Source organism: Cololabis saira, chromosome 8 (genome assembly GCF_033807715.1).
Source record: "Cololabis saira isolate AMF1-May2022 chromosome 8, fColSai1.1, whole genome shotgun sequence".
NCBI lineage: Eukaryota > Metazoa > Chordata > Actinopteri > Beloniformes > Belonidae > Cololabis > Cololabis saira.
Window position 1 is genome coordinate 12,054,430 of NC_084594.1, and position 18,446 is coordinate 12,072,875.

The window sequence follows — 18,446 nt, forward strand, 5'->3', positions numbered from 1 at the left end:
GTGCTGTTCTCCGTCAGCTGTGGTGCTCCTCGCAGCCTGAATACACATTAGATTCTATTAATTCTGCTGTCTAATTGTCTTTAATGATAGCACTTAGCTTTGAGATGTGCACCAACTTACCTGCAGATGTGTCTCAACCAGTACTCGAGTTGTCAGGGGGGATGGTGGATTTTATCATATGGGGACAGATAATTTGTGCTGATTACAAATAATATAATATATTACAAATAATAGCACTGACCAAAACACCTGCAGAAATACTGCAGGAATGACACAGCAGCAGTTAAATGCAGCCTTCTGTAAGCTTTAAATATCCACTGGGCTTACATCAAATACATCAAAACACAAAAATAACAAACAGTTTTCTGAACTTATCAATATGACTCTGTCCTTCACAGGATAAGTAAAAAAAAAAAAAAAACCAAAATCTTAACAAGAATATTTGTCTTATTTCTAGTTAAAATGTCTCATTTTAGTAAAAAAATCTCATTACACTTAAAACAAGACTCATCACTGGAAAAAACAACAATTTTCCCCTGTTTCAAGTAGATTTTCACTTGAAATAAGTAGCAAAATCTGCCAGTGGAACAAGATTTTTTTGCTTGTAATAAGATAAATCTTGTCCCACTGGCAGATTTTCCTACTTATTTCAAGTGAAAATTTACTTGAAACAGGTGAAAATTGTCAAATAAGTTATTTTTCGGGTGTTATTTTTCTGGTGATGACTCTAAATGTTGAAATAGCAGTAAAACCACATTCATTGATGAAATGACATAAGGGATGGAAAGGGGGGATGGCAGTTTTACAGAGGGGATGATTTTGACCGTTTTTATTTCAGGGGGGATGCCATCCCCCCTCATCTCGAGTACTGGTCTCAACCTCATAATGAAACAATCAAAAGCTGCTGCATAACTCAAAGAGATGGGTGGCATCAACAGAGCATCCTGGGCTCTACGTAAGAGTCAGCCTCGGTTGGCTGATGTAGAGTTTTAAGGAAGCAGATTAACTGAATAAAACTGTTGCAGAGGTTGAAATGTACAAACAAATACAGTACACACCTTTACTCTAGTTTTATTGTATTATATTGTACAACTTAACATTAGTATAACGCTTTCATTGTAACAAAATAAACATTAAAAAGGCAGATAAATCATTTAGTGCAAAAGAAATGAATACCACTGTGTGCAGGTGCATATGACGTGTGAATAATTACAAACACCTCTTCCCTCAGGAACCAAACGGCACCCGGGTGGCAGGTCATGTTCATTTTGATTTGTCTTTAGAGGGTTTAATCCTGAAGCTATGGTTAAGCATAAAAGGCAAGAACAAAACAACAGTAGTTCTATTCTGAATATTCTCCAAACAATTACAGTGACCAACCCCAATGGACTTATTAGGAGGATTTATGTCAAGCAAGATGTAATGATCACAAGATTTACTCAATTGCTCAACAAACCACTGAATCCTACAGAACCCACCATTTAAATATTCAGTGAGCTAAAAAAAAAATATGTATATATTTTTTTAAAGTGTTTGACCAGCAACGGGAATGCAATCCAGCTTACTAAGTGGCACGTGTTTAAATCAAGCTTAAGTTATGTTTCAAAGTGTAATATTTAGCAGTCTTAAGAAGGTTCAGGTGGGTTTCTAAGACAGGAGCAGCCTTCCAACAACAGCGAGCAAAGCCCTGGTAAAACTAGTGTTCTTGCAAAGAAAATAATGCAATTAGTGCAAATTGGGTCCCTCATGTTTTATCTGCTGATGACTTTCCGTTTTTTTATTTCACCTTCAATATGTTCTGTTGCAAGGCATTGAGTGAATGAGTTATACTGCTGAGCTGAACCATAATTATCTTGATCTTGTACTCCAGAACAAGTGAAAAAAGAACAAAAAAATAAAAAATAAACACTTCATTTTGGGGCATGACACACAGACACATTTTCAAGGTATTTTAACCAAACGTTTAAGAAATCAGAAAGCTGTTAAGCCTTTCTGATGAAGTATAACTGTTTGATTTCTGGTTGGAGAAAAACACACTCTAAAAATCTGGGATACTGAAAAAGTCGGTAACGGTAAATTTACTTTGGTAACATCAATTATATTGTTGATTTATGTTCGCAGATGAGTCACGCTGATAAGAACAGCCAGGAGCTAAAAATTATCAATGCTATCAGAAGCGCCAACATGTTTTACAGATGCTCAGTTCAAAAACAATTATCTTTTTGACTTCAAACAACTTAAGGGGGTACAATGTCAGAAACAGTAAAATAGTTGCCCTAAAAGTGCCTGTGTGTCATGTTGCTGTACAGTTACACACCTAAATTAAACAATTATAAATAGAGAGGAGTCAAAGAATCCTCTATTTGGTCTCAGATATAAAATAGCTGACAGTTTGTGATCACACACACACACGCGCGCACACACAGACACACACACATTCTCTCCAGCTTTCTAAGTTGGCAGCAGTTTCAAAAGTAGTGAGACCGTCAAGCATGAATTTTTTTAAGCCTAACACCATCAGATATTGTAATATGAAATATAAATAAACTCTAATGATGACACCAGCTACCACAGCCTCTTCATCATAACAAGGATTCTTCATTCCAGAGCACCGACCCTCGGGACACCGATCCACTCATGAGCTCTGCGAAGAGCAGGATGTTTCCACGCATTCCTCCATAACATCAGAGGACAGGGAACACGTTGGGCTTTGTGTTCAGACAGTGTTAGAGACTCGACAACTTATGGATTAAGTCATTAAATGGCTCTGTGAAACAGAGGCGCCAGTTTGATGCAGTCTAAACCAGTTGCAGCGTTGAGGTAAAAGGTAGTTCAAGGAAATAAGTCCAGCTTGGGGGCCCACTCCAGGGCGGTGTTGACGACGGCCAGAGCCGCCGCCCCCAGAGCCACCGTCAGGCCCATGACGGCCAGCCGGACAAACCGCCGCGCCGTCGAAGGCTGGGCCACTGCCACTACTGCGTTATCTGTGGAGTTTCCTAGCGCGCTCTGTCTTTGCCTGCGTCTGCGGCGAAGAACCGAGTCCGGCCGTTGCTGCGTAGATGCAAGTTCAAAGTCCTTAAAGGTAGAGGATGCCATGCTTAGGAGGTAAAGGGACAGATATACAGAGAGGGAGAGAGAAAAAGAAATAAAGTGAAAGGGTTAATGAAAGACTGGCAGGTAACTGGTTTCTGTGAAAAGCAGAGAAAACTAAACTGCAGATATCGCTTTGTATAACAATTAATGGCGCTTTTCCACTAGTACCTACTCAGCCCGACTCGACTCGCATCCACTCGGTTTTCCGCTTTTCCACTAGGGTTCTAACGTGCCGAGTAGATACTTTTTCTGTAACTACCAGAGGTGTCAAGTAACGAAGTACAAATACTTCATTACCTTACTTAAGTAGAAATTTTGGTTATCTCTACTTCACTGGAGTAATTATTTTTCAGACAACTTTTTACTTTTACTCCTTACATTTTCACGCAATTATCTGTACTTTTTACTCCTTACATTTTAAAAACAGCCTCGTTACTCTATTTCATTTCAGCCTTTAAAAAAAAAACTATCCAGTTGAATTGCACCATCCGGATAGAGTGAATTTGGTTGTGGTTGGATGAGAAGTATAAACATAATACCATTCAGACACCCTATTGGTTTGTATGCGTCTGCTCTCTGAAACACATGTTAATGCTCAATAGTACACATATATGCTTCTTTAATATATTTGCATTATACAAAGATGCATTCATTTTCAATGGCTTTTGTCCTTAATGGCCTTTTTCCCCCCTTACATTACTTTTACTTTTATACTTTAAGTAGTTTTGAAACCAGTACTTTTATACTTTTACTCGAGTAAAAAACTTGAGTTGATACTTCAACTTCTACAGGAGTATTTTTAAACTCTAGTATCTATACTTCTACCTGAGTAATGAATGTGAATACTTTTGACACATCTGGTAATTACTCTGCCGAGGTCCTAAGCGGCTGAGTGGGGCTGTATCTGAGTCAGTAGGCGGAAATCAGGGAAAGAGTGACTCGCGGCTTCTTGTTTATTTTATTCGACAGGCAATGGCAGCGCAAAAGTCTGTTTCATGATCCAACTCTGAGGTGCAGATGTTCATAAACCTGGTGGCTAAGGAGAGAATTAAAAAAGGGATCTAGACGGGCGATAAGGAACGACAAGATCCACCAGGAGCTCTGTCACTTCATAGCTGCTCGCGGCTCCACACAGACTTTTCAACAGCGCTGAGACAAACAAACAAAAAAAAAACGTCGCCGCTTGAAGCTTCTCTCACTCTCATTTTTTTACTGGATATCAAAACACAAGCCACAGACCCAGCGGCACATTTAGCATCTCCTCCAGGTTCTATATCTTTAGCGTTGTTGTCTTCTCTGTTTAGATCACACAATCAAATACGTCAAAGCAGCTTCACTCCAACCCTCCTACTTCTGCTCCAGCTGAATTGTTATGGAAAAGAAAATAGGCCGAGTTGAGTCGAGCCGAGTAGGTTCTAGTGCAGGGGTCGTCAACCCGCGGCTCCAGAGCCGCATGCGGCTCTTTAGCGCCGCCCTAGTGGCTCCCTGGAGCTTTTTCAAAAATGTTTGACCTTTTTTTTTTTTTTTTTTTTCTCCCTTCTTATTTTTTTCCTTTTCTCGACATTTCAACTTTTTTCTCGACATTTCGACTTTTTTCTCGACATTTCGACTTTTTTCTCAACATTTCAACTTTTTTCTTGACATTTTGACTTTTTTGTCAACATTGTGACTTTTTTGTCAACATTGTGACTTTTTTTTCTCTACATTTTGACTTTTTCGTCAACATTGCAATTTTTTTCTCGACATTTTGACTTTTTCTCGACATTTTTACTCTTTTCTCGACATTTCAACTTTTTTTCCTCGACATTTTGACTTTTTTTCCTCAACATTTTGACTTTTTTTCCTCGACATTTCAACTTTTTCTTCGACATTTTGAATTTTTTTCTCGACATTTCGACTTTTTTCTCAACATTTAGACTTTTTTCTCGAAGTGCATAATGAAAGAAACAATCTTCCCCCAGTTATAACTAATATAGAAACATGCAGCATGTGTTGCCTTCATTCAAAGGCTTATAGAAGACTTTGAATTTTTTGCGGCTCCAGACATGTTTGTTTTTTGTGTTTTTGGTCCAATATGGCTCTTTAAACATTTTGGGTTGCAGACCCCTGTTCTAGTGGAAAAGCGCCATAAGAGTGCTCGTATGCAGTTGAAGGGAAACGAGTGAGTCAGGCTACTAAAGCAGGTACAGTCTGTCAGGGTGATGTGCTCAGATGTGCTGACCCTAAGGACTTGAGTACCTTTCGTGCACGGCAGCTTCCCTTGCCAGTTCAGAGGGCGGGAACTGGACAAAGAGATCTCCTGCCCGGCTGATGAGCGTCTCATACGGCAGATCCTGGGGAATCTGGGACAGCAGGTGATGAACCATGGCCATATCACATTCACACTCCAACACTTCCTCCTCTCTGTACAGCACAATCTGAAACAGGCACACAAACTGTCGGCCAAAGTAGAGGCTCTTATCAACATCATCAGTAACAGAGTATTGAGACAACTGGAGGGGGAACTTATCATTCAAGGATATATCAAATGATCAACCATGTCATAAATCCAGATGACGTGCACAGTGCTTGTGGGTAAAATATTCCACGGTGTGTGTGGTTTGAAAAAAGCTGCGTATACGTCTGTGTGGATGCTCAAGGTTGTGCTGCCTGGAGAAGTTTGGAGCATACGTGATACTATAAAAATCTGCAAATGTTACATTAAAGGGCAACAGGAAAGGTTTTTCTTTTCCAAACAAGAGTTTATGTTATGTATCTTTACAGACAGATATAGCTGATTTTTTTTTTCGTGATATTAAAAACGAAAGGTTTTGTCATTATGTCTTCCTTTAGTCTTCTCGTGTTAAAGTGCAAAAACTCAGTAGCTGTCATGCTGCAGAAGTAAACCTTTCGTTTTTGATATCACGAAAAAAAAAAAAATCAGTTATATCTGTCTTATCTCTGTAAAGATACATAACATAAACTCTTGTTTGGAAAAGAAAAACCTTTCCTGTTGCCCTCTAATGTAACATTTACAGATTTTTCATCTTGAGCCAGCAACGTAAGTGCGTCGACTAGGGATGGGCGGTATGGACTAAAAAAAACGATAATTTCTGGCATTTGTCCCGATAACGATAAAAATGACGATAGAAAAAATACCAATTCAACTCCACCTTTTTAACTATAAATCTATCACCACATTCAGTCTTTGGAGCCCCGAAAACACTGCTCTAAAAGAATACTAAATGCTACTAAACTACACCAATTAAATTGAATTAATAAAAACCAATTAAATTAGTACACCTGTACTACAAACGTGTAATGACTCCTCGCTCTCAGATCCGTCATGTTTGTTACACAAACACGTCATCAACGGGAATTGATCCATCCTTTCTTTCTTTCTTTCTTTCTTTCTTTCTTTCTTTCTTTGTGGATTTAACACAGAACCATAAATCCGGCTTTAAACAAAAAGAAACGGGAATTTATCGTTTTTACCGGGAGATGACAAATTCTTACTGTGGGGAATTTTTTTGACGGTATATCGTGAGCGGTAAAATATCGCCCATTCCTAGCGTCGACTCATATTTTGATCTGTACAGTAAATTAAGTAAATCTTCCAGAAAGAAATACACAACAGACTTAACCTTTTAAAGTCTCAAATATGAAATAACACAAAAAATGCTAAATGTATTCTTCTTTGAAGTGTTGGTTATATATTGGAAATCAAAAACATTCTAATTTTGTATTAAAACAATTATTTTCCTTACCATGAATACATTAAGTGAATTTAGGTATTTTCTGTTTAGTTTATTTTCTTTTAAAAATGTTTGGGGTTTGTATGAAACTTTTTTTCTCCTTTTTTGATTAAGAGGATGCTATAAAGGTCTCAGAAATTCATGCATCAAATATGATACATCTGGCATTACAGGTTTAAACGTGTACACAGTAAATGAAAACGCCACCTCTCCATCTGACAACTGCTTATGGAAGGACCTTTTTATTTTCTGTCGTGTGTGTGGCTACAACTAATTCACAAAACAGAGTTTTGAGACAGCTGGAGGGGAACTTATCATTCAAGGATATTCAAGTACAGTATGGGTAAAATATTCTACGGTGTGTGTTTGAGGTGTGAAAAATCTATCAAAGGGATGCAAAGCCTCCAGTCAAAGGACATTTCCCTTTAGGATATATATGAGCTTTACATATCAACAGATTAAAATGATATTTATAAATGTTAGAGCTTTGAAAATAAATAATTAATTTAGAAAAACTAACTCGGACTGTATATGAGAGCCGGTTTTTAAGTTAGTCCCCCCTGAAAACCAGGAGTAAAGATTACGTGAAACTCACCACAGCAGCAAAGTAGATGGGCATCAAAGGATGGCAGGCCAGGAAGAAGTCATACAACCGTACGACGTGGCGAAAATCTGACAAGACGTGGCCAAACCAGGTGATCAGCCAGCTGAGAGCAAAAACTGTCCCTACCTCAGCCCTGAAGGGGGAAAAGAAAAGAAAACCGATCAGAAAATGACTTAAAAAAAAAAAAAATCAGTTGTCAGTGACAGTAGGTCGGGCGTGAAGACCAACTGTCACATTAACCCTCCAAGTAAAGGGCTTAATGACGCGTTATTTACAGTGGACACTTAAACTGTCATAAGAGGATTTGTGTGGCATTTAAGCACGCAGTATGTTCACTTATAATTAAATCATCTTTCCATTTGAGTTTCCAGAAGGCTTAACATTTTTTTTACAAGCTTGAACACCATGAATCACAGTAAGTAAAATTCATTTATATATTTAAATAAGTAAATAAATAAATTAAATAAAAAAAAAAATCTAAAAAAAAAAAAATCACTGAAATACTGAAACAAAATAGTAACATAATTAAGAAACATATAATAAAAAGAAAAAAAAATACATAAAACAGTTACAATAAAAGCCAGTTAATCTACCTGTAGTCAAGTAAAAGCCTGTTGAAATAAAAGTGTTTTCAGCTATTTTTTAAAACAATCAAAAAATTCAGCAACATGCAGGGGCAGGTCACGTCACCCCAAGTTTTAAAAGACATTTTAGGGGCCAAGAAGAGGTTTTAACCTGTGGAAATCCATTTGAAAATGTTCCTCAAGTGATAAAACCATGTTCTGTTCAATTGTCTAGCGTGACGATCAGGAGACATAGACATTCAAGTACAAACAAAAATATCCATGAAATTGCCATTTCATGGATATTTTTGTTTGTCTATTCTTTTTCTATTAATTGATTTGTTTTGGTGATTTTGTATTGAGGGTGAGGATTTTTTATAAGCCCTTCGGGCTTCTTTTCCTCTCCTGCACAATGTATTTGTCCTTGTATGTTAAAATTACTGTGTTATCATTGTGCAAAAAAAAAAAAAATAGACTGGTCAAACCCGACAACCAGGTTTCTGAGGCTTGATTGGACCGAAGAGCCCAGAGAATCGAGGTACTGTTTGACGATTAGAGCAAATAATAAAGCTTTAAAGGATTCATAAGGTTTCGTGTATTATTATAAATTCTCTTTCGAGGGTAAAACTGATTCGATCTTGCATGTAGAAAGAAGAAATACTCTTACTGCTGCATGAAGTCGTGCACCTCAGGGTTGACCCTTTCAATGATGGGCATGAGATAATTAAGAATGTGTTTGGTGTTGTCCATTGTAGGATCCATAAAGTCTCTGCGGTAAGAAAAGAAAAACAGGTCCACAACAGTAAGATTTTAAAGATTTTTCATTGAAACAATAAATCTATCAGGACACAATAGATACAAATTGGAGTTGAAAAAGTGGATTGCAAAAAAAATAAATAAATTAAAAAACAACCCTTTGGATAATTTTGGTCAACGGTACCTGAGATGATGCGTGGAGAGCTTCTCAACCAGACCAGTTGCCAGGCGCTCTCCCAGCACCAGTAGGAAGGTGACAACAATATCATGGTATCCTTGGTAGTAGTGTAATTGGGGGTTACGTTTCAAAACTCTGAGGATGATGTCAATTAGCTCTTCCTGGAGACCCTCTCTCTGCTCATCTGGCATACCTGCACAGATCCACCAAATATGAAATGCTCTTAGTTTTTATGATCTTTGGGAATCCAAACTTAAGATATTATTTTCTTATAATCTATATATACACATTCATACATACCATATAGAAAAATACAAAATATACTACAAATACAAACGGATCAACGGCAGACTTCTTCACAGATTATACTACTCTAAAGATAAGCATGTGTATTTTTTTCAAAATAACAGATGGAAAAACCTGAATAACAGCAGTTTTTTTTCAATTTATTAATTACATACTTTTATTTTGAAGTGAAAACCTTAACTTACCACCTTATGACTATCAACAGCAAACACAACACAAATTGTATTGAGATCAGCACTTTTACAGGCTAAAATCTTTACAGTTGGATATTTTACCTCCAGCCAGAAACCGCCCCCCCCAAAAAAAAGAGCTGGTGTAAATCATTCAAAAGAAAGTGTTACACCAACAAATCGCAGGGATGGCAATATTTTTTGTACGCAAAACACCTACTGAAAACCAGAAGAGCAAGCAATGGCAGAGACACTGAAAGACAGCATTATTTCAAAGCATTATTTCAAAGGAAAGAAAGTGTTTTTCTGTGGTTTTCTCAAGTCCTGTGAGTTGTATGATGTTGTGGTGAACGACTGATATATGTCGAAGTGCATTAGAATAAACACTTTTTAAAAGAATACCTCTTAGTATCCTAGTACTCTTTATTTGGATTGCATTATATTATAACATTGTCTTAATGCTATACAGTACATGGTGAATGCACAGATTATATTCATATTCAATCATCAGCAGTAGTATTTGAGCCTACTTACCCGGTGGAAACCTTCTCAGTGAGCGCTGGACATCCAGCAGGACCTGGTTATAGTCCTTATTGTTTTCCCGCTCTACCGTTTCTGGATAAGACAAATTACCTTTAGTAAATACTGTTCTGCAAGTGGGAAACCTTGCACCTGCTTAGACTGGGGTTAATCATACCTGTCAAGTCTCACGTTTTGGCCGGGAACCTACCGTATTTTACCCCTCTTTCCCGCCATCCTCCAGTATCAGTATTTTCCCATAAATGTTACGTTTTATAATATAATAACTTTTAAAAAGCATTATTGTGCCTCTCCAAACTGAATGGTCACTAGCCTCACGAGAACTGCCACCTGCTGTAGGCTGGGTGGCAGTTCTGGCGAGGTTAGTGGCAACAACGGGAGCAAACTCGGAACAACAAATCAGAGATGGATGGATGTAACGAGAGAGAAGACATTTCTGACAAAAAAGCAAAGGCTTCTCTAAAAATGGGATACCGAATTTACTTTCCTAAAGATGAGCAGGATGGGCGATGTTAGTGTCTCTCACAGGGGAAGGAACGTGCGTCTGTGTCAATCAGTGAATGCCAGAGAGCCACATGAGTGAAAATGTAAATGTTTCACTTTAAGACAATCAATGTGTATATAAACTGAAAATATTTAATATAAATAAATGTGCTTTAATTCACTTTTGTGTTTATTTAGGCTCTATTATAGGAATTACATACATAAGAATGTCAGGAATTTCAGGGTCAACAAAGGTCGGCCTATCAAATTCTGAGCACATAATTAGGGCCTGAGCACTGACAGTGTGAAGGCTCTATTGTATCGTAGGAGTTTTTTTTTTTATCCTTGTTTTTCTTCCGACGAAATTAGGGCCTTTTTTTGAATGGTTTGACATAAAGAGTCATGGGTGGTGTCATCGGACTCGGTTTTGAGTCCTTGACCTTTATTGGTGAAAATTGCACGCGCAAGGGCCCCTTCATCACTGCTTGCAGCTTTAATTGTAGTTTGTAAGTGGTTGACAGGTCGATATTTTAGATTTGTTGTAAACCTCTCTTAAAGGAGCTTGAGGCAAGAATAAGAAATGAGACGACCGTCGGGGTTACTGCAGCCAACAGCGAAGCCGGCACGGGAGAACGCGCATGCAGCGTCATTTGACGTCACATCCGCAGGACAGCGCGGGAAATTCCTGCCCGGAATTGCAGCACATTTTGCAGCACACAGCCTGTTCAAGGCAACGGAGAGATATGCTAGAGGGCTCATTCGTTTTGGTTTGGAACGCTTCATCTGACATTATTACTAGAAAACTTAAAACGTATACGCATTTTTTTCATAAATCCTGCCTCAAGCTCCTTTAAAATGTAAGATACTGGACCTGGGTTAGGCTGGTGGGACCCTTATGTTCAAATCCAAAACTTGACAGGTATGAAGTCAACACTCATCATGCATAGTGAAAACCACTGTAAAGGTGTGCAGCTGCATAAAACAATAATCCACTGTGTGCATGTTAAAGGATGAACGGTACCTGGCTGCTGCTCCAGCAGCGTCGGGGGCACGTTGAGCAGCCAGGGCCAGACCTGTCCGCGGATCTCGTCGCTCAGCAGCCCTCCCTCGCTGATCGCCATCCTCCGCAGCGCGGCGACGTCCGCGGGACTGACGGCCAGGGCCTGCGCGATGTCCGCCCTCTTCCGCTGCCGCCTGGCGTCCCCGTCTGGCACACAAAACACCCCACTTCATCCGTTTATCATCACACTTTTCAACATTCGTGTTACTTTAGCTTTTGCAGCAGACATTAAGACGTATTTCGTTGTCACATTAAAGCAATCAGCTTGACTGGAAGCAGTTGCGTTCACGTGATCACTGGGACTCGGTTACCTTGCGGCGACGGTGCGACATCACTACTGGGTTTCTCCATTTTCCTCCACTTCTTCTTCTAGGTCGTCCTGGTTAGATATTATGAGTGGCCATCCTTCTTTTAGCCTAAACGATCCCGATTTGGGCTTTCAGCTGGAAGGAAGCAGCTAGCAGTCCGAGAAGAGCAGCCTCATACAAACACGGTGGGATTGTTTCTTTGCTATGCTGTGAAGCCACATTGCTCCTGTTTGCTAAAGATGTGTATCCTGCAAAGATGCCATTGTTATTTATGCCATTAAAACCCCACCAGATAACAATGTGGGCTCGAAACAGCAAGGCGATCATATGTTTACATCGGCGGAAGTGACCACATATACATTAGCTTCCCCGCTAATGCTGCGTTCGCGGTCGAATGGGAAATCAGAGCCTTAGTCAAGGCGAGTTAATTTGCACAGGGGTCAGCAACCCAGAATGTTTTAGAGCCATATTGGACCAAAAACACACAAAAAACAAATATGTCCGTCAGATAATTGTCCTGGTCTGTAATAGTTTATTTCATTTTATGTGTGTCCGGGTGGGTAGGGTGGGGGTGGGGGGATTGATGTAACATATTCAGTGATTGTTGGTTTTCTGTTTGAGTGAAAATAAAATAAAAATTTGATCAAAAAAAAAAAAAAAACAAATATGTCTGGAGCTGCAAAAAATATATATAGTATAAGCCTTAGAATGAAGACAACACATGCTGCATGTTTTTATATTAGTTATAACTGAGGGGAGATTTTCTTTTCATTATGCACTTCGAGAAAAAAGTCAAAATGTTGAGAAAAAAGTCGAAATGTTGAGAAAAACGTCTAAATGTTGAGGAAATAGTCAAAATTTCATGAAAAAAGTCGAAATGTCGAGCAATAAGTTGATATTTTAAGAAAAAAGTTGAAATGTCAAGATTAATGTTGAAGTACAATCTTGAGAAAAAAGTCTAAATGTTGAGAAAAAAGTCGAAATGTTGAGAAAATGGTCGAAATGTCGAGATTAAAAAGGAAAGGAAAAAGGAAGAAAAAGAAGAGAAAAAAGATAAAAGAAAAAAAGAGAAAAAAGTGGGGAAAAAAGAAGAAAAAAAATTTAAAAAAAAGAAGAAGAAAAGGTCAAATATTTTTGAAAAAGCTCCAGGAGCCACTAGGGCGGCGCTAAAGAGCCGCATGCGGCTCCAGGGCCGCGGGTTGCCGACCCCTGGTATAGCACAATTCAACACAAGGTAATGCAAAGTGCTTTACACATACCTGTCAAATTTTGGATTTAAAAATACGGGAAATTTTCTGCCGCTTTACAAAAAAAAAGCAATTAGAATTGTAAACTTGGCTGACTATCTTGCATCAACAAACCCACTTTTCATTCAAAACAATACACTTAAATTGCAAGATATAGTTAATCTGAACACCACTGTAATAATATATAAGGTCAGGGCCGGTTCTAGAAAATGATGACTAGGGCTGCATCTCAGATCAGAGGGGGTGCACATGCCTGGCAAGTTATTCAACACTAAATTATGCATTTTCCCATAATTTCAAGCGGAATGATACTAGCAAAACAATAATATTTAAAGTGTATTTCAAATGCTTTATTGCAGCAATATTGCTGCAGAACAAAGAAAATGCTACATTTAGTCAGGTCTACCTCACCCATCGGACAATCTAGCAACAGAAAATAAAACATAGCAACAAAAATAAATATAACCATAAATATACAGGACTGTCTCAGAAAATGTTAATATTGTGATAAAGTCCTTTATTTTCTGTAATGCAAAAATGCCATACATTCTGGATTCATTACAAATCAACTGAAATATTGCAAGCCTTTTTCAGTTGATTTGTAATGAATCCAGAATGTATGACATTTTTGTTTTTTTAATTGCATTACAGAAAATAAAGAACTTTATCACAATATTCTAATTTTCTGAGACAGTCCTGTATATAAGGCTTATAATAATTTACTTCCAGGCTGCATGCAGGAACTGTTCAAGCCAAGAGAGCAAGAGAGGGCAAACATGACCTCAGGGGAACAGTAATGTTTGAGACAACAGCAATAAGAACAAATACAAAGGGCAGATGTATACCCGCTTTAGGAGAAAAACTGTGGAACTCATTAGACAACGACCTTAAATTAGCAAACTCAATAAAAGCATACAAGATATTATTCAAAGCAAAGGTAATGGACACATATATAGAAGCACAATAAGCAACAAAGAAGAATGTACACATGCACGCGATGAAATGACAACCTAAATTGGTTTTGTCGGTTTCTTTAGCATCTTATCACTTTCTGTTTTCAGAGCTATTATTATTATTATTATTATTATCATTACTCTTACTATTACTATAATTACAGTTATTACAGCTATTATTATTATTATTATTATTATTATTATTATTATTATTATTTTGTGTAACCTCATGATACTTCATTTGTTCTTTTTGTATATTCTATTATGTTAAAAGGTGGACAAGATAAGCTTTATGCTTCAAGCGCAGAACTTTTCGGTCAAAATAATCACAATGTTAACCAGGGAAAAACCTGTGGATGTTTGTCATCTTGTTTGTTGATTTTTATGCTTGTGATTGACCGAAATAAATATTAACTAACTAACTAACTAACTAACAGTATCTTACATGTTAAGACAGATTTACGAGAAATCTAAAATAACTAACTGTCAAACCTTTATAAACTTTTATGTGCTGAGAATCTGATACACCTATCTTTGTTGACACTGAAATGCTGTGGACATTCCTATGTATGTAATTCATATAATAGAGCCTAAATGAAAACACAAAAGTGGATTAAAGCACATTTATTTATTTTAGATATTTATAGTTTATATACACGTGAATTGTCTTCAAGTGAAACATTTACATTTTTTTACGTTGTCATTTTCATTCATGTGGCTCTCTGGCATTCACCGACTGATGACAAAGACGCATGTTTCTTTAGGAAAGTAAATTTGGTTTCCAATATTTTTTTGAGATATTTACACCAAGTCTTCTTCTTTTTTGTCAGAAATATCTTCCCTCTGGTTACATCCATCCATCTATCTCTGTTTGTTCCAGTTGTTGCCACTAACCTCACGAGAACTGCCACCCAGACTACAGCAGGTGGCAGTTCTCGCGAGAATAACGACCATTCAGTTTGCTGTTTAAAAATTATTATATTATAAAACTGGAAATTTACAGGAAAATACTAATACGAGAGAATGCTGGGAAAGAGGAGTAAAATATGATAGTTTCCCGGCCAAAACTGGAGACTTGACAGTTATGGATTTGCATCAACATTAAAAGAAGTAAGACTAAACAGTAAATAACAAATAAAATGAAATAAAATGATAAGAAAAGGAGTGAATTAATAAAAAGCACACGTTTTTAAAAATTAAGGGCAGTAGAGTACTGCAGGTAAAAATTTAATTTAAGAGTATGCTTCAGTAAACAGTAATGTATTTAGGCCTGATTTAAAGGAGCTGACAGTTGGAGCAGACCTCAGGTCTACAGGAAGTTTGTTCCACCGGTGAGGAGCAGAATAACTGAACGCTGCCTCACCTTGCTTGGTTCTGGTTCTTGGGAACCACAACAAACCAGATCCAGATGAACCTCAGGGGTCTGGGAGCTTCATAGGAACTAACAGATCAAGCATGTATTTTGGTCCAAGACCATTCAGTACTTTGTAAACCAGCAGGAAGATTTTAAACTCTATCTCTATGTATCATTTTACATTTAAGGTACGGGGAGAGACCACCACAAATGTTTCCAGCAATGTGTCAGGCAACTCCAACTTTAAATTCACCTTCCTTCATCTATTAAAATGAATGACAAAATGCGTTTAAGCAATTTAAGATCAATTAAGAATTTATTCTATGGATGGAATTAAATGAATGTTAATAAATATGTCTTTATGTCTTTGTTTAGATAGATCTCTTAAGTTAGTGTCATCCTTAAAAATGTTTAGGACCAACTTAATGGGGTATCTTTTATATAGACATGCACAATTAACAGGCTATTCGTACTAAAATGAAATATTATATTATAGATATTATAGATATTTTTGTTTGGGTGTTTATTGTATTTTTCTTTGTTTCTTTTACCTTTTCTTTTCCTTTCTATTCTTTTTCTATTGATTGATTTGTTTTGGTGATTTTGTATTGAGGGGGAGGATTTTTTATAAGCCCTTCGGGCTTCTTTTCCTCTCCTGCACAAATTATTTGTCCTTGTATGATAAAAAAAACTTTACTGTTGTCATTGTGCAAATAAATAAATAAAAAAAAATTAGATAATCAAATAAAATATTTTAAGCATTTTTAACACAGCATCACCCAAACCTGATGCCTCTATAAATATATGACTTCTATTCTCATAGCATTATTTACACCGCGGCTTCTCTCGCACCTAATTTGCAGTGATCCTGATCCACACTTTAATCATCTGCTAATGTGACCATGAGTCATAGTTTCTAGACAGATTTCCCCTCACAGGCGTAGCCTATTTCTTGTTTTTGCCGAAACGAAAACGAAACCTAAGATGCTTTTATAAGCAGCTCTTGAGCGGAAGAGTGAGAGGAAAGAGGAGCAGATCAGCCTCCACCCAACAGCTCTGGACAAAACAACCTTTAGAGACAGGTTTAACTTTGTTCACAGATATTAATGTGTTCTCAAGTTGGATTTCCGTCAAGGTAGGTTATCTAGTTTCTTTTTCTTTTATTCTCAAATTTAATTAAATTCGAATCATTATTATTGACAACGCACATAATATACGTGGATTAAGCAACAGCTATTAACTTATTGTCTACATTGCATCATATTACTAACAATGTAGGATTACTTAAATTGATGAATTGCAGTTTTGAATAATTACATTAAAAATTATATAGGTATATTGGTAATGACAGATCGGCTCTATAAGTAAACTCGCAAACGTTTGGTGAAAAATCTGTTTTCCTTTTCCACACATCCCAAGTTGCAGAAATGCATTTCAGGGAGACACTAGTGTGTAGTGTAATAGTGTGAGGACTATTGTTTTTAATTGTTGCCCACAGAAAGGTGCGTTTCTGAACATCCTGCCTCACCTCGCTAATTGTCAGGGGAGTGAGACAACTGTGTGCGATCTTGGCCACTTGATCTGGATTCTGGGAGAAAGTATCTGACTTGATGGGATCAGGGAGTCGAGAATTAAATGCGGGGAACTTCCCGAACTTCCGGGTGACTTGGGATCTTCTTGACTAGTTACTAGTAAACAGAAACTTAAACTGCCAAGCAGAGAATCAGGTCCACTAGAGGGCGCACTTTCCATGCACTTCTGCTGCAGGCTCAAGCCGGAATTATGGTTCCGCGTTAAATCGACGCAGAGTACGTTGCGCGTCGCCCTGTACCCTACGCCGTACGCTCTGCGTTGGTGTAACGCGGGACCATAAATCAGCCTTCATCCAGCACTGAGAAGAGGCTCGTCGGCAGAGGTGTCAAAAGTATTTACATTCATTACTCAGGTAGAAGTATAGATACTAGAGTTTAAAAATACTCCTGTAGAAGTTGAAGTATCATCTCAAGTTTTTTACTCGAGTAAAAGTATAAAAGTACTGGTTTCAAAACTACTTAAAGTATAAAAGTAAAAGTAATGTAAGGGGGAAAAAAGCCATTAAGGACAAAAGCCATTGAAAATGAATGCATCTTAGTATAATGCAAATATATTAAAGAACCATATATGTGTACTATTGAGAATTAACATGTGTTTCAGAGAGCAGGAGATATGATGACTAGTTGCCTATAAGTATTGTAATGATGCAAAAAGTCAAACTTATCATTTATCCTAACCTTTATTGGAATGTACATCCAAGTTTAGTTGCAGGAATCTGAGGGAACGGATGTAAGAACAAAACTGGACAAGAACATCTGAAACAACCACAACCAAATTCACTTTATCCGGATGGAGCAATTTAACTAGATAGTTTTTTTTTTAAAGGCCGAAATGAAATAGAGTAACGAGGCTGTTTTTAAAATGTAAGGACTAAAAAGTACAGATAATTGTGTGAAAATGTAAGGAGTAAAAGTAAAAAGTTGTCTGAAAAATAATTACTCCAGTGAAGTATAGATAACCAAAATTTCTACTTAATTAAGGTAACAAAGTATTTGTACTTCGTTACTTGACACCTCTGCCTACTATCATGCAATTGAAGTATGAGAATATTTTGCCCCTTTCTTTTTATATATTTAAAGATGGATGCAACCTACATGTTACCCGATAGGATCTGTTTCCACTAACACAAATTGCTCTTTTTTTCATATAGTTCTTCTCTTGTAGTGTGTTTAAATGTGTATTCACTTTCACTGTCTTCTCTTGCCTTTGTAAATTAATTGTTTAATCTAACATTAAACAACTATCATTTTATAGATCATGGACAGGTTGCGCTTAAGAACAGGGAGAAGAGTACCTCCACACGGTAACTATTAAGAATAATATGACAACCAAATAAAACAGAAAGTAACTCATCGTTTGTGGTGTCTCATTATATGATTGTTCCATTTCTCTTAGATTTTGATGCTGGGAATAATGAAAATGATTTTGGACAAAGAGGGAGGCCAGGAGGAAGTCCAAGGGGAGAGAACTTGAGAGGACAAGAGGGCAGAAGGGGGACACGAGG

At 37.4% G+C, this 18,446-nt stretch overlaps 2 protein-coding genes and 1 long non-coding RNA gene across 4 annotated transcripts in view; 2 read left to right on the forward strand and 1 right to left on the reverse strand.

Annotated features, from left to right (window-relative positions):
* tox2 (TOX high mobility group box family member 2) overlaps nt 1-18,446 on the forward strand; it is a 570,456-nt gene that overhangs the window by 348,389 nt on the left and 203,621 nt on the right. The gene's annotated exons all lie outside the window — the stretch shown is intronic.
* Nucleotides 1,536-12,170, reverse strand: tbc1d20 (TBC1 domain family, member 20). Of its 2 annotated transcripts, none has more exons than XM_061726769.1 (8): nt 11,799-12,170; nt 11,449-11,634; nt 9,939-10,019; nt 8,935-9,121; nt 8,662-8,763; nt 7,423-7,564; nt 5,332-5,510; nt 1,536-3,097 (listed from the first exon to the last, which is right to left on the reverse strand). In XM_061726769.1, exons 1-8 carry the CDS (start codon nt 11,836-11,838, stop codon nt 2,833-2,835), a joined length of 1,182 nt encoding a protein of 393 aa, XP_061582753.1. In that variant the 5' UTR covers nt 11,839-12,170; the 3' UTR covers nt 1,536-2,832. The 2 variants fall into 2 exon arrangements, with proteins under 2 accessions (XP_061582753.1, XP_061582752.1); XM_061726768.1 differs by having other exon boundaries at nt 5,332-5,528.
* LOC133449276 (uncharacterized) lies at nt 16,365-18,439 on the forward strand. Its single transcript, XR_009783023.1, has 3 exons — nt 16,365-16,484; nt 18,197-18,245; nt 18,338-18,439. It is a non-coding gene; the product is annotated as an uncharacterized LOC133449276 (long non-coding RNA).

Bases quoted from the DNA above. Each gene is read 5' to 3' on its own strand.
- tbc1d20 (XM_061726768.1), bottom strand. From the start codon at position 11,838: ATGGAGAAACCCAGTAGTGATGTCGCACCGTCGCCGCAAG. The intron at 11,635-11,798 runs GTAACCGAGTCC...TTTGTGTGCCAG, and splicing joins TGTCGCACCGTCGCCGCAAG to ACGGGGACGCCAGGCGGCAG. The intron at 7,565-8,661 runs GTAAGAGTATTT...TTCCCCCTTCAG, and splicing joins GTGCACGACTTCATGCAGCA to GGCTGAGGTAGGGACAGTTT.